Consider the following 16,437-nt stretch of genomic DNA (forward strand, 5'->3'; position numbering starts at 1 on the left):
CATGCCAAGAAATCACATTAAACATTATATATAGTCAAGTGTGTAAAATGCTACTGATTAAAATCATTGAACCCTCTCAGCCCTCTTATTTGAAATTGGTATCTTAGCTGACTTTTTTGCCTTATTACTATTAATACACTTTTCCTTTCCTTTATTTCACAACGAAATCAACTCCAGATCAATGAATGAAATTAAAAATCTCCAGTACCTACCTCGGACCAGTGAACCCCGGGAAGTCCTCTTTGAAGATAGGACAAGAGCCCATGCTGATCATGTAGGTCAGGGGTTTGACTGGCAGAGCACGGCTGCTGTTGGGGTTTTGAAAGCTGTACAGTTTGGTGAATGGTAAGTTAATGGAACTCAGCTGCAAGGTTGGCTAATGTTGCCTAAGAAAATGTGGACTCAATTTAAAATGTTGGGGACCAGTTTTTAATAAAATTGTTCTAAAATACACATAACAAAAATTAAAAGTTAAAATCTGAACTATTTATTTTTTTTGGTTCAACTGTGTTCAGTAGATTTTTTCTTTTACATATACAATATTTTTATATTAAGATATCACTTACAAACAATATAGTGTGAAAATCACAAGATGATAATTTTGTATGTATGTGTATAGACACACACACACACACACTGGTAACCACCACCCAAATTTCTGGAAAATTTTCAGCTCTCTCAACCTCCACATTCACCCCCATCCTAGAGGTTACCACTATTTCATCTTTTTATTTTTGATATATTTTTTTAAATTAATTTAAATGGGGTGACATTGATAAATCAGGGTACATATGTTCAGAGAAAACATCTCTAGGTTATTTTGACATTTGATTATGCTGCATTCCCATCACCCAAAGTCCAATTGTCTTCCATCACCTTCTAACTGGTTTTCTTTGTGCCCCTCCCCTCCCCCAACCCTCTCCTACCCCCCACCCCGTAACCCCCACACTCTTGTCCGTGTCTCTGAGTCTCATTTTTATGTCCCACCTATGTATGGAATCATATAGTTCTTAGTTTTTTCTGATTTACGTATTTCGCTCAGTATAATGTTATCAAGGTCCATCCATGTTGTTGTAAATGATCCGATGTCATAATTTCTTATGGCTGAGTAGTATTCCATAGTATATGTATATCAAAGCTTTTTAATTCACTCGTCCTCTGACGGACACTTGGGCTGTTTCCAGATCTTCGCTATTGTGAACAATGCTGCCATAAACATGGGGCTGCATTTCTCCTTCTGAAACTGTTCTGTGGTGTCCTTGGGGTATATTCCTAAAAGTGGAATGGCTGGGTCAAAAGGCAGTTCGATTTTCAATTTTTTGAGGAATCTCCATACTGTTTTCCACAGAGGCTGCACCATTCTGCATTCCCACCAGCAGTGCAGGAGGGTTCCCTTTTCTCCACATCCTCACCAGCACTTATTCTGTGTTGTTTTTGTTGATGAGCGCCATTCTGACTGGTGTGAGGTGATATCTCATTGTGGTTTTAATTTGCATTTCTCTAATGATTAGTAATGTTGAGCATTTTTTCATATGCCTATTGGCCATCTGTATGTCCTCTTTGGAGAAGTGTCTATTCATTTCTTTTGCCCATTTTTTTGATTGCATTGTTTGTCTTCCTGGTATTTTTTATAAGTTCTTTATAAATTTTGGTTATTAATCCCTTATCAGACGTATTATCAAATATATTCTCCCATTGTGTAGTTTGTCTTTTTATTCTGTTCTTATTGTCTTTAGCTGTGCAGAAGCTTTTTAGTTTGATATAGTCCCATTTGTTTATCCTGTCTTTTATTTCACTTGCCCGTGGAGATAAATCAGCAAATACATTGCTGCGAGAGATGTCAGAGAGCTTACTGCCTATGTTTTCTTCTAAGATGCTTAAGGTTTTAAAGGCTTACATTTAAGTCTTTTATCCATTTTGAGTTTATTTTTGTGAATGGTGTAAGTTGGTGGTCTAGTTTCATTTTTTTGCAGGTAGCTGTCCAATTTTCCCAACACCATTTGTTGAAGAGGCTATCTTTACTCCAATGTATGCTCTTACCTCTTTTGTCAAATATCAGTTGTCCATAAAAGTATGGGTTTATTTCTGGGTTCTGTTCCATTGATCTATATGCCTGTTCTTATGCCAGTTCCAGGCTGTTTTGAGTACAGTGGCCTTGTAGTAAAACTTGATATCCGGAAGTGTGATACCTCCCACTTGATTCTTCCTTTTCAAGATTGCTGAGGCTATTCGTGTTCTCTTTTGGTTCCATATAAATTTTTGGAATATGTGTTCTATATCTTTGAAGTAAGTCATTGGTATTTTAATCTATTGCATTGAATTTATAAATTGCTTTGGGTAATATTAAGAAGAATCCTGGGTCTGAGAAATCAGTCTCTTTCTCACAAACAGTGAGATCATCCTGTCTTGTTTCCAGCTAAATACTGTTCATACGCCTCTTCTAGGCTCTGGGGCTGCAGGATGGGGCTTTGTTCCTGGGACTCAGAACCCTCCCCTCTCTGCTAAACTCACTTCCTGCCACGCGAGTCTCTCCCGGCTGCCATTCGCTCCGGGGAGCTGGACAGCCCTCTCCGCGTTTCCGCTTTTCCTACCAGTCTTGGTGTGGCTTCTTCAGTGTTCCTTGGTTGAAGAGTCCTCTTAGTTTAGTCCAAAGTTGGTTTTTCCAGATGACGGTTCTTAAAATTAGTTTGTAATCCACTTTGGTTCTGGGAGGTGGAAGTTGGTACATCCGCCTACTCCGTCACCATCTTGTCTCTCTCCTGAACCATTTTTGAGTATACAGTTCATTAGTGTTAAGTATATTTTATAATACATTGTTGTGAAACAGATCTCCAGAACTTTTTTATCTTGCAAAACAAAGTCTATACCCACAAACAGTAACTCCCTTTTCACCTCTCCCCCAGCTCCTGCTAACCATCCTGCTTTCTGTTTTTGTGATTTTGACTATTTTAAGTAACTTTTTAGTGGAATCAGATAGTCTTTTGTGACTGGCTTATTTTATTTAGCATCTTATCCTCAAAATTCGTAATATCCTTAAGGATCACCCATATTGTACCATGTGTCAATTCCCTTCTTTTTCAAGGCTGAATAGTATTCCATTACATGCATATACCACATTTTGTTTATCCGTTCATCCGTCCGTGGACACTTGGGTTGCTGCCACCTCTGAGTTGCTTTGAACAAATATCTCATGTCCCTGCTTTCAGTCTTTTGGGTTTTCCCAAAAGTGGAATTGCTAGATCATATGGTAATTCTATTTTTAACTCTTTTAGGAACCACCATACTATTTTCTATAATGGTGTCTCTCTAAATTCATTTGGGGCACAGTTTTAACAAAGTTCAGAATATAGAATTCAGTTTATTTTAAAACTTTCTTTTTACACTGTTTTTTTATATTTGTGATGTCAGGGCCATCAATATTGTAAAGTTTGATCTGACCTTTTTAAAAAGTAGTTGAATTACAGCTTGATAATAAGTATTTCAAGGTAAAGATTATTCAGCTTTGATTTTTCTTCTCTACTTTGAAAGCTGGACGGTGTGATATTTGTGTGGCTGATGACATGACAGAGTGGCATGGGGATGGGGCAAAATGGTGAGAGGATTGCAGGTGCAACTAGTTTAGAATAAAACTGTGTCTTTGGTCTGGTCTGTGGGGTGCGGTGGATAAAATCGTTGATCTGGAATGCTGAGGTCCCCGTTCAAAACCCGAGGCTTGCCTGGTCAAGGCAGTGTGAGAAGCAACTGTTAAAAGTTGATGCTTCCTGCTCCTCCCTCACATTCTCTCTCCTCTCTCATAAATCAAGAAGTAAAATATTTTAAAAGAGTAACTAGTTTTCTTTTCTTTTCATGTGCCCTGCGGGGCATTGCATCTGCAACCTTGGTGTATGGGGGGGCTCTAACCCATGTTTGTCTGGTGGACCAGTGTTTGAAAACCACTGCCTGACCGACTGAGCTACCGGCCAGGGCCTTAGAATAAAACTCTTTTCGTCACTGTTGTTTTAATTTTGTGACAACTAATCTAATTTATTTTTCTTAAAACCATTTCTTAGTGCTTTTTTCAAATCGATTAAAGGAGCAAATGTATACTTTGTCCTTAAGAGCAGTGTATCTATTTCTATGCTAGTAGCAGCATTTCCAGTAACGGGAAAACTGAAATTTGTTGTCATTTTCCATTATGCGATGATTGTTTCTAAAACTTAATTTTGTTACTATTAGGAGCGACCAGCCTCGCATAACCAAAGATGTGATTTGTTTTCATGCTGAGGATTTTACTGATGTTGTACAGAGACTTCAGTTAGACCTTCATGAACCTCCAGTTTCCCAGGTAAAAGCTACTAGTTTTTTATTACTCTTTGAGTGAGATATTGGAAATAAGTATCTTTACCCATTTTATTTTGCATTATATCGTATAGTTGGATTCAGGGGGTAGTGAATTTAATTTTTTTTTTTTTTTGTATTTTCTCTGAAGCTGGAAACGGGGAGAGACAGTCAGACAGACTCCCGCATGCGCCCGACCGGGATCCACCCGGCACGCCCACCAGGGGGCGACGCTCTGCCCCTCCCGGGCGTCGCTCTGCCGTGACCAGAGCCACTCTAGCGCCTGGGGCAGAGGCCAAGGAGCCATCCCCAGCGCCCAGGCCATCTTTGCTCCAGTGGAGCCTTGGCTGCGGGAGGGGAAGAGAGAGACAGAGAGGAAGGAGGAGGGAGTGGAGAAGCAAATAGGCGCTTCTCCTGTGTGCCCTGGCCGGGAATCGAACCCAGGTCCTCCACACGCCAGGCCGATGCTCTACCGCTGAGCCAACCGGCCAGGGCCGTGAATTTAATTTTATAACTGTTTAAGGCTGTGTGTGGAGGATGGTAGAAATCACTGAAAAAGAGCTTCCCAGTCAGACACTTGAGATCCCCTTCATCTTTGGGCTGCCAGGTGGGCCTGGGGGTTCCGAGGACCCAGGCCCCTCAGTCTGCCCCGCGGACCCAGCTCCGACCCACTGCACTGTGTGCTCTGGGGGGCCCCAGGGGGGGTGTCCCAGCTCCAGCCCCACTGCACTGTGTGCTCTGGGGGGCCCCAGGGGGGGTGTCCCAGCTCCAGCCCCACTGCACTGTGTGCTCTGGGGGTCCCAGCTCCCACCTGCTGCACTGTGTGTCTCACGTGCCAAAGGTTGAAAGACTAAAGGAGCAGGTAAATATTGCCCTTAACTGTGGTGAAGAATATTGATATTTAGCTGCACTTTTTAGTTTCTTTCTTTTATACTTGAGATTTTATTGGTGGTTTGAGGTAGCAGCACTTTAAAATGCTTATTTCAATGAGCTCTGTGGCCACCCGGACTCCATGGGCCCCGCCCTGCTGGAGAGCATGTGAGCTGGGGGAACCTGTCTGTCAGGCACTAGGGGACATTTCAAAGCTGTGTCTCAGCATTGCTTATTTATTTCAGCCCTCATGTTTTCCTGTGCTAGTTATATTTTATTTGACTAAATTACATATTTTATTTCAAAATCTCTCTCCAGTGTGTGCAGTGGGTGGATGAAGCTAAACTAAACCAAATGAGGAGGGAAGGCATCCGTTACGCCAGAATTCAGCTCTGCGACAACGACATCTACTTCATCCCCAGGAACGTCATCCATCAGTTCAAAACGGTATCGGCAGTGTGCAGCCTAGCCTGGCATATCAGGCTGAAACAGTACCACCCTGGCGTGGAGGCCACTCAGAACGCGGAAGGCACTTCTGCCGTGGATCGCGATGTAACTGGAAAGCGAGAATTCGAGGTCGACTCCCAGTGTGTGCGGATAAAAACTGAACCCGAAGACACGTGCACAGAGGTGCAGCTCCTGACAGCTGCGCCAGCGTCCTTCCCACCCTCCTCAGACCCTCCTCTGCAGCAGGGTCAGATGGCGCCGCCGGTTCCGGTTCTGAAGGTGGAGAGCAGACTGGACTCTGAGCGGCCACACAAGCTACAGCCACATTCAGGCACTCCTGTGTGATATGTACATACTCAAACACATTTTTTAACTTTTTTAAATTTTGATGTGAAGTTATAGTTTTATAACTGGCTTAAGTTAAGTTTTATTGGAGAAATCTTGCCTATAATTCTATAAAGAGAAATGACATTCCACAAATGTCAAGCATATCTTTTTTACACAGATTATGCAAAGTTAAGAGTTGTATCTAATCCCGTTAGTACAGTATGTAATAGTGGGTCTGCTGCTACTTTCTGTTTTAAGGTGTGAGGTAATAATTCAATCTCTTCTTCAAATCAAAATAACTCTCTGGAATAACAGATTCTTTTTTGGTAAATTACTCCCCTTAATTTTATCTTGTCTCTTGCCATATTTGCCGTTTTAATGATAGAAAAATCAGATCTATGGTTTAGTGCTCTGTCTTTGTGGCGCAGGCTGAGTTTCCACAGTGAAAATGGCATAGGTTGCAGGAAAGAGCTCCAGCTCTGTTCAAAGGCAAGTTGTTTAGTTCCAACCATTAAGGACAGGTGGTTTCTGAGGAACAGGAACGTTCAGTGGCTCTCTGGTTGCTTAACAAAAGAGAAAGCACAGCACTTTCTATCCAAACTGTCTTTTTTGTATGTTATTTAAAGCCCAGTGGATATTTCAATTAAGAATAGTCCTTGGTTGGTCATTTTCCATGGTTCATTAATCTTTCTAGAATACAAGGTAACTGTGGAAGATATTTTGGGTAAAAGAGATAATGTTGACTTGATACTCTAATTTGCTTCCTGGCATCCTCACATTTTGTGTGGAGGATACTTTTGCTTCCTAAACTGATCACGAGTATCAAACTTAGAGAATGATAACAATCTTTCTGATGAGGCTGCCATATTTTGTGCATGGATCTTAGGAAAAGTTCTTTTTGTCACCTGGCACCAACCTCTTCATGATAAAGATCTACTGTTGAGACACTTCATAGTTTTACTGGTGAATACCAGAGTTTACTTACTGTTACCCTGTGTTGCTACTTTCCGGTAAAGAATATGGCACTAGACTTCATCCTAGAGTTTCAGGTAGCCCTATGCTTAGTGCCTGAGTATTTAATTTTTTCTCCTCCCCAAACAGGCACAATTCATACAGCTAGTATAGTCTTTCTCTTATTTTAGAATGTTAATGTGATACACATTTTACTTTCTTTTAGTTAATAGTACTATAAGCCTTTTGATTATTAAAGGAAGAGTACTTCCCACACCTAAGGCCAGATTCTTATATCTACCTGGTTATAGTGCAATTTGGAGATTTTTTTCCTGGAGGGTGAGATTTGGAATATTTACATTAACATAGGCAAAAAAGATGCTGCTTTATATCTGTCACCATGAAAACTTTGCTGCATCTTTTGAAATATCAAATATGAATTTTCTCTAAAATATTCTGAAATAGGTTAAATCTTATATAAATATTACTTTGTGCAATATTGTCGTGTAGTTAAATGCATATTAGCAAAGTATAGCGGTCACTGTGTAAACCGATAGAAAAGTAACCATCAGCAAATACTGCAGTGATTAGTTAGAATCTGTATTATTCCTTATATATATGTATATGTATGTATTCTCTGTTAAAAAGGATAAAGACAAATAGAGAAACATTTCAATGTAAACCATTTATGAATTGGAAGTGATGTTGGTTTTAGTTATCTCTGTAAATAAGGTAATTAGAATGGTATGGAAAGTAATGTGATTATTGCAGGGGTGTTTTTAAATTTGGGGTATAAATTCTAGGGTAAATTCTAGTTTATCAAAACTAGTTTTTAAGGGCCCTGCCTTTGAGGGTGTTTTCTGTTATAGTTGGTGGTGGTGGGGGTTAATCACAAAGTCTGTGGGTTTGGGTTCTTCTTTCTTTATTTTTTTGTTTTTCTGTCCAGAAGAATTTCACAGAGCTTTACTAGGCTGTGCAAAATAAAATTCTTCTCAGGCAACGTTTGTTTTTGATAATAATCATGAAGAACAAGGTTGCTAAAGCAAAAACTTTTTTATTTTTCTTGTCTTCCAAGATCCGATTCCCCATCTCCCACTCGCCATCCAGCAGATGCCATCTGTCATCTAAGCTGGGCATTGCTAATAAACACGGAGACTCTCTCCTGACAGCCAGCACTGTGGTCAATCGCTCAGGAACCAGCGGATCTGCAAAGACCTACCAGCAAAGCAAATCCCGTTTTCCTTTAATAAACATTCTACCCTCCCCTCCAATATAAACACATTAAAAGAGTATAAAAATGTTTAAAATCATGTACTAATAATAAATTCATTGTATGTTAGAATTGCAGTAGGATGGAGAGAGAAACATTTAGCTAGTAATGTATCTGGAAACTCTGAATGTCCTATGTGAGTGAGTACTAGATTTTAATAGCATGCTTTAAAGACTGAGGAGTATAAAAGCCCGAATTTTGAGTTTCTTAACTGCTTTCAAAGCTGTATCCTCGTTGAGTGATACAGATGACTGCAACTTTTCTAAAGCATTAAATTATTTGGTTTGGTGGAGTGAGGCATGGAGCCAACTGGCGTCTTCTGATTTGTGAAGTTGTGATGATGGCAGTGAGTTGTAACTGAAATTGAAGCTGATCTTCCTTTTTGGTATTTTCTCTGTTGTGCCAACTCTTTGAGATCACTTGCGGAATGTGACTATAAGTTTAGTATTTTGTGGAGCACATTTTAAAAAAATGTGTTTATGGAAAGGACCCAATGTTAGTGTTTCTAATTTAGTAACTAGAATGATTTTAGGATAAAAAGTCTTCCCCTGGCCCCAGAAGTCATTCTGTAATTATACCAAGAAATACTAGGAGTAGGATTAGGATTCAAAGAGGTATTCCAAATTCATAAAGCAATAATAATAAAAACCTACATGTGAGTTTCCCCCTCCAAAGTTTTAGCTCTTTAAAAAGGAATTCCTAGGCTTAATTGTATGTTTATTAATTTGCTTATTTAGCACTTAAAATTTGTTTCACTGGTACTTCATTATTTTTAAAGACTTTTGAAAGGTGCCCTTTCCCCTTAAAGACAGTTGGGATATCAGATGACTAATATTACAAGCTCTTGTAGTAGGAAAAAGGAGCTTATTAAAATAAAATTCTTTACTAAACCCTTAGGAAAAGATGTCTTGCATCATCTTCAATCAGCCTTAATAGGCATAAAGTTCACACTTAAAGGCTGGAGAAACTTTTACTTACTGCCTTTTCCTCTATAAATATTGTCTAGGATGAAAATAATTTAGAAACAAGACTCCAAAATTCAAGACAACCCTAGTGAATATATTCTTGCTCATTAACATTAGCCCATAATATTTTCATCTGTATTTGTCATTAAAATTTTGTGTTTATACCAGGACAGTTAATTGAGTTTGTGTCTTTCTAATAAATCTGTTTTGTCATTGCTACAGATTTTTAAAAAGAACCTTTCACCAGTACATGCCAGAGATTCTATATTTCTGCTGCTGTTTTTTTTTTTTTTTAGCAGTCTGTAGCTGTATTTATTGGTCATGTCGTAAGTAGAGATGTACAAGGTGTTTTGCTCTTAGTGGATAAGGGACCTGTCTCCGTGCTGAAAGTTTGTTGCTTTAAAAGCAAGTATCTCTCCATAAATATTATGGCCTTCCATTTTCTTCACACATTTTTTAGGATCCACTTGTGCATGGAGTTGAGACCACTGTCTCTTAATATAGCACTTTTCAACTCTCTCTAAAGAAATACTTATGTACTACTTCTATCACATGTAAATTTTCATGTAATAGTGTTTTTTTGTGACTAAACTCCATTTTGATTGGCAGCTAAGATTTTTTTTTCCTGTGGCTTTAATTTATCTAAGAGGTCTTTGCATATAGATGAAATGTATAATTTGCCTGGCGGACTATTTGCGTTGTGTGGCCTTAGTTTGTTTATTGACATTCACAAGTGTTTTAAAAAAGGTTTTTAATGAATAGTCTTAAATATAAATTTGTGTGAATAATCTTTTAGCACAGTGCTTTTTTGTAGCTGTCTAAGTGTGTTAAATTGTTAAGCTATTTCTTTGTAAAATAGGACAATGGAATGCATAGACTTTTTTTTCCTGTAAAGTATTTTTTTAATAAACGAAGTCTGATTTGTCCTTTACTGATGTTTTGTGATCAAATGAATAGCACATGTGAGTTCTAAGCTTCTAGGAACCTGTTTTTAAAGTATTTAATTCTCCCACCTACCCCTTATTATTTTCTAGTATTTTAGAAAAGGTCGTAGGAGCTGGGGAAAATCCCATCTCTATTGAGATACAGCTAGGTCTGGGGAAGAAGAAAAACTATACTTGGCCTTTGAGGCAGGTATGTCTCCTGCTGCTTAAATTGGTTTGTATCTCCTTACGAGATTAATCAAAATTTTATTCTGCTGATGTTGATATTTTTGAAAGTGCATGCATGCAGTGTTAAGGTGGTGTAGAGCAGTGGTTTTCAACCTTTTTACACTTGGGGACCAGTGAAAACAATTATTGTGGGGATTGCTGAGGCAGAAATCATTCTGAGCCTATGTGAATTTGATTAGGATCTTCGGTCTATAATCTTCATACAACATCCGCATGGTTAACTCTTTGGCAGACTGGCACAAAATTTCTGGCAGACCGTCTGAGGACAGGGGTTTAAAAACACACGGGTGTATGGGTTCAGATGTCATTGATGTTTTGACAACGCAGTGGGTTTTTCTCCTCATCCGTTTTTATATGTGAACTTTCTAAATTTTTTCCATTGATTTGAGAGAGAGAGGAACGGAGAGAGAAGCATCAACTTCTTCCACTTAGTTGTTTCATTTAGTTGTGCATTCATTGCCTCTCATTCTGCCCTGACTAGGGATGGAACTGGGGACCTCTGTGTATGCGGGGACAGAGGCTTTATCCACTGAGACAGCCTCCAGGGCCTGAACTACTTTTTAATCAAGGGATCCACCCTAAGTACTGATACACCTTGGTTCCAATTAGTAAAGGAAACGAAAGGCAATGATGTTTTTTGAGTAATTGCAGTGGGTCAGACGCTTAACATGAGGGTATCTCAGTCCTCACAGCCTTTTCTAGAAAAGTAATGATAATCTCCATAGTAAAAGTGAGAAAACAGGCTTGTTCTGTTGGCAAAATGTCGAAGATTTGCTCCTGCAAGCAGAGATCTGAAGGCACTTGAGGGTTTGAAGCCCATGGCTTGCTTTGTTCAGCGGCAGCCTTAGGGAGTGTTGAAAAGGGGGCTCCTTAAACATGATTTGCGATGTCCCTCTTCCCTCCTGTGATCTACCTGCTTCTGTTCTTCCACGAACGCCCCCAAAAAGCCTTTTTTTCAGGGCTAAGCAATGAGGTAAAATGTTTCTGCTATTAACGTAATTTGTCATAAAGCAAATAGATATACAGAAAGTGACTTTTTCATTTGTCATTTATCTAGTTTTGTTTTGTTTTTAAGTTGGCCATTTGTCTTGAAACCCTACAGAATTGTACTGTTTAGCCTAGAATGGAAAAGCTGTCAAGAAGCGAAAGAAAAGAAACCGATGTAAAAATAAGCCAGGGGGAAGGCATCCTAAGTGCTCTCCCTGCGAGCCACAGTTCGCTTCCTACTCGCTCTCCTCCTCCCTAAGGTGGGGATAACTTCACCTGGAGTCGACTTTATGGATGATTGGTAATGTCTGTAAACCATTTAGAACCGTACTTATTAAGCTTTTCTGAAGTGGTAGCTATTGTAACCATTATGTGTGATTAGCTTCACCTGACGCAAATGCCACATGTCAGGCAAGCAAGGACACTGCTTCAGTTGAGGTGAGATGGCTGATAGGGAGCCAGTGTTTTCATTAATGACCCAACAAACAAAAAATCCCCACTACTGTATAGAGGAGAAAAGCGGCTTAAAACCTTAACATACTCTTAAGTCGTTACCGTAGGGAGCAGCTGTGGCTTTCTCCTGCACTCTGTCAGCCTGCTTGAATTCTTAACCCAGAAAGTTCCCGCCGCCACCTCCCCACGCTAATTTGGGACAGTGTCTTGGTGTACTGCCCAGGCCTCAGCCCTCCTCCTCATCCTTACCCCTGGGCACCCCAAAGCCTGATTCAGGGCAGGAGAGGCTGGAAATAACCGAGCCGCAGGCCCTCCGTCCCAGCACAGCGTAAATTGTAACAATCGTTCATTCAGCAGATTGAGAACAGGTGTGCCAGGCTCGTGCCAGGCGTGGGGCTCACAGCCCATCGGGGAAGCCCGATAGTAAATAACGAAGCACAAAGACACGAGCTGGGGACTATTAGACTCTGAGCTTCAGGTCGACACTGGGAGAGCCCCTTCTGGGGAAGCGGCCTGCAGGGCGACGCGGGCCGCTGCCCCCACGGCGCCCGCCGCCACCCCACCCCCAGCAACCCCCCTCCCCCGGCGCCCGACGCGCCCAGCCCCCGCCTCCCGGAGCCCGGCCCGAGGCTCGCGGCTGGAGGCCCGGGCGGGGGCGGAGCCACCTCCTCAGTGAAAGCCGGAAAGCGGAAGCCGCGGCCGGGCCGCTCGGGGTCTGCGGGGCTGCTGTCGGCCCGCTCTCGCCGCTGAGTCACGGCCCGCGGCCGGCGCCCCCCAGCAGCTGCCGCCCGGGGCTGGGTCCCTGGCCCCGGCCCTTTCAGCCCGACGCAAGGTCGCCTGCTACTGCCACAGCGACCAGTGGCCTCGCGAACCCCCCACGCCCTTCGTTCTTTCTCCCCTCCTCTCCCAGTTCATTCTTGGCTTCTTTTAGACCAGCTCCGTTAACCCTGTAGGCCCTGCTTGGAGGACGGACGCCGGCTGTGTGGCGACAGTCTGTCTCCCGGGCGCTGGGCCAAAGGCTGCCTCCTTGGCTGCGGTGGCCTCCGCGGTCTCCATGGTAACGGCCCCGCCGGCGTCTCCGCCTGGGGGGACGATGCGGTCTGCGGGGCCTGCGGCCTGGCCCCCAGCCTCACGGCCGGGCCCGGGCCACTGAGCCGGAGGGTCCCGGCCGCCGGGCTGCCGGGCAGCGGGCACCAGGTGAGAGCCGGACGCCGCGAGCCCGGGGGAAGGCGAGGGCGAGGGCGAGGGCGGTGGCGGGGGCCGGCCAGGTCAGCTCGGGCGACCTCTCCCGCTTCCCTGCAATGGTGGAAACACTCGCCTAAAACATCGCAGAGACACTTCTGTGGTCGCCACTGCGCCAGAAGGCTTTCTGGTTTTCTTTTGTTATTTTAAAATAATTTTTCCTGGCAGACAGCCAGGAGTAACAGCCGCTCCGGGAGGGGCCGGGAGAAACGGTTTCTGAGTGCTAACCAAACTGGGATGAGTACCTTTCAGCATCTGGACTCGCGCTTGCTTTTCCTTCTTTTTCAGTGAAACCCCCTTCTCTGGCTGGAGACACAGATGGCCTCAAATGAGAGAGATGCTATATCGTGGTACCAAAAGAAGGTAATGGCAGCATTTTCTATTGGCCGAACACTCTTCCTGAGCGAAGCTCCCACAAAGAATTGCACGTTAGTTTCCCCCAGGTGTTCTTACACGATCTCTCTCAATAGACATGGAGAATCTGAGGGACAATGTTATTAGGTCTTCTAAACCCAGTCCCAGGTCCCCAAATAAGATTTTCAAGTCGCTGCCCTTCTTCAGGCTATATCCACCCTGCCCCAGAAATGCTTGGGGACTTCGTCCCAGATCAAACTGCTCTTTTTGAAACACGAAACTGTTTAATCTGCATGCTCACAGGGTCCTGTCAGCAGTTAGGGAGCTGTGGCCATCCGTCCCTTGCCTTTTAGTGCTCTCTAGTCTTCCTTAAGAAGTGGAAACATTTTCCAGATGTCACACAGATACTTATTTGAACTCTGAGCAGCACAGACATTTTCCAGATATTGTATTGATATTTAATAATTTATGACTTTCATGAGGTTTGACCTTAATAAAAGCTTTTACTTTGCATCATTTGAATAGCCTGCTCCCTATTTCAGATTGGAGCGTATGATCAGCAGATATGGGAAAAGTCAATCGAACAGACTCAGATTAAGGTAAACTGACTTCTTGGCTTCTAGCTTTGCTTTTACTGCATTGGTATGAAGAGTGGATTGTACTTACTTTTAAAAATCTGCACTTATCCACCAAGTATGGCGTTCTTTATTCTTTGAAGTTTATAAATCAACCAACACTGCAAGCACAATGGGAAACGACAGTTGACTTTTGAACTCAGTATGGGGAAGTGGAGAGGAGCAGTTGCTCTATGATGAATTAGAAAGCAAATGTACTCATATTAAACGGAGCTGTGGCTTCTTCACTCTGCTGGGTTTTACTTTGTACCATTGTAGGCCCACTTTTGACAGAGCCTCAGTTTTCAAGAGAGGCTGGGACTAGGCATTTTTGTATGAAATACCTGGAATTTTTAGAGCTATGCCCCTTCCCCTCTTTTCCCCTCCTCTCTCCATATTCTCTTCCAAGTAAAATCCATTTATGGCCTGAATCAGCTTTTCAATTACTGGTTTAAATTTTTTTCTACAGTGCTGTTAGAACTGAGAAGATTCTTGGGGCTATTTCATGCTAACTCAGCAGCTGAAACTGACGTGTGATTCAGAGTGACAGTTTATTAATTTATAATGGGGGGTAAATATTCTAGTGTTACAGAGTCAGGGTTATGGGTCAACATGTAGGGGGAAGGGGAGGTGGTGCAGACTAGTCATGGGAAGGGCGCTTGACAGCCAAGTGTAGTCTGGGGAGATGTGTGAAAGCTTAAACATCAGCCCTGCCCCTACCTGTCTCTCTCTATTGACTTGCCTGTCATACTTAAATCTGTAGTCAGGGTCTCATTTCCTTGGAAAGTGCCGAATAAGGGCTTCCAGGTTTATGTTTGGACTGTTTTTTAAAGATTTGCTATAGACCCTCTATTAACATTAAAAAAAAATGTGTAGATGGATGGGTGTAGTAGAATTTAATAGTTTGTTCTATTTATCTAAGTCACATTGATTGAACTGGTACATGTAATCTCTGGTGAAGTGCATTTAATCAATACTTTCAGAGTGCATTTTTTTTGTAGGCCAATCAACTAGAAAGTTGTTTGAATTACATGGTGCTTGACTGTCTTCACAATTTCGTATAGTCCTTGGTTTTTTTTATATTAATGGGAGATAGGGTAAGGATGAATAAATACCCCAGTTTTCTTTGACAGAGACAGAGAGTGGGACAGATAGGGACAGACAGACAGGAAGGGAGAGAGATGAGAAGCATCTTCGTTGTGACAACTTAGTTGTTCATTGATTGCTTTCTCATACGTGCCTTGACCTGGGGGGCTACAGCAGACCGAGTGACACTTTGCTCAAGCCAGCGACCATGGGGTCATGTCTGTGATCCCACGCTCAAGCCAGTGACCCCGCGCTCAAGCTGGCCACCTGGGACTTTCAAACCTGGGTTATCCGCATCCCAGTCTGATGCTCTGTCCACTGTGCCACCACCTAACCAGGCTACCCTAGTTTTCTTGTTGTTACTCTTGAAATCCTTTCCTGTTATTCTTTTGTGAGCTGCTAAAAAGTGTTGATAGTATGTCTAGTGTGATGGAAAGAGCACAGAACTGGGAGTTCGATCTCCTTTGGGATTTCTAGACACATCTTGAACATGTGTTATACTTTGTCTGGGTTTTGGTTTCTTTATCCACCGAAGGATTTCATAATACTTAACTGCCATAGCATTTCCTTATCCATCTGCTTTCCCTACAATTTAAATATTTCCTCAATTTCTATTTCCAAGCCATTTAATGCATACCTTTTTCTTAGTATACTGACCAACATTATGTTAACTGGTGCATCTTCTTAGGCCTTAGGGGCAGGAATTGTATTTGTAGCTTACTATTTGAACGTCTTGATTCATAAAAGGAACTAAGTGTCTGTTGCTGTATGTAATTGAACCCCATCTATTGTGTATATTTTTGTTTTCTCACAAATATTTTGAAAATGAAATATATTTAAAAAAATTAAAAATATCAGACCATAGTACAATAAAATTAGAAATTACATAAAATATTCAAAATTATAAGAGTACAATATAAATATATAATATAAAAATTATATAATAATATAAAAGATATAAATTTAAAAAATCTAACCTTGGTTTGTGAAAAGCAGTATGAACCCCTCTACAAACATTTATTGAGCTGCTGTGTTTAAGGCATTCTGCTAGGTGCTGAGCACAAGAGGAAGAGTGTTCACAAACAGGAGTACAGTACTGGTTTAAGGGAAGAGCAAGAAGTCCAATCTGATTGAAGTACAAGGTCTGTAGATGAGACGGTAGCCCATAAGTCATTCGGAGCTGACTTGATTGTCTTAGAACTTTAGACATTAGTCTATAGAAAATGAAAACATTTTTATGGCTGAGTAGAGAGGGGCTACGTCCTATCTGCATTTTTTTTTAAATTGCTATACATTTTTTTTAATTTTTATTTTATTTATTCATTTTAGAGAGGAGAGAGAGAGGGAGAGAGAGAGAGAGAGAGAGGACAGAGAGAAGGGGG

The 16,437-nt window shown here is 41.8% G+C and overlaps 2 protein-coding genes across 4 annotated transcripts in view; both read left to right on the plus strand.

Annotated features, from left to right (window-relative positions):
• Positions 1–9,880, plus strand: part of RSBN1 (round spermatid basic protein 1) — a 53,875-nt gene extending 43,995 nt beyond the window's left edge. Inside the window, exons 5-8 of one of the 2 annotated variants that reach the window (XM_066352794.1) lie at positions 178–345; positions 4,216–4,324; positions 5,506–5,982; positions 7,988–9,880. In XM_066352794.1, coding sequence (XP_066208891.1) covers positions 178–345; positions 4,216–4,324; positions 5,506–5,979 — 751 coding nt within the window. In that variant the 3' untranslated portion in view covers positions 5,980–5,982; positions 7,988–9,880. Of the gene's footprint in view, positions 1–177; positions 346–4,215; positions 4,325–5,505 lie in introns of both variants that reach the window. The other variant, XM_066352793.1, reaches the window with a different exon arrangement.
• A 2,563-nt stretch (positions 9,881–12,443) lies between these two features.
• PHTF1 (putative homeodomain transcription factor 1) overlaps positions 12,444–16,437 on the plus strand; it is a 50,798-nt gene continuing 46,804 nt past the window's right edge. The window contains exons 1-3 of one of the 2 annotated variants that reach the window (XM_066352795.1): positions 12,444–12,956; positions 13,290–13,364; positions 13,898–13,954. In XM_066352795.1, the coding sequence (XP_066208892.1) occupies positions 13,320–13,364; positions 13,898–13,954 (102 nt within the window). In that variant the 5' untranslated portion in view covers positions 12,444–12,956; positions 13,290–13,319. The remainder of the gene's footprint in view (positions 12,957–13,289; positions 13,365–13,897; positions 13,955–16,437) is intronic. The other variant, XM_066352796.1, reaches the window with a different exon arrangement.

This window comes from Saccopteryx leptura, chromosome 11 (genome assembly GCF_036850995.1).
Source record: "Saccopteryx leptura isolate mSacLep1 chromosome 11, mSacLep1_pri_phased_curated, whole genome shotgun sequence".
NCBI lineage: Eukaryota > Metazoa > Chordata > Mammalia > Chiroptera > Emballonuridae > Saccopteryx > Saccopteryx leptura.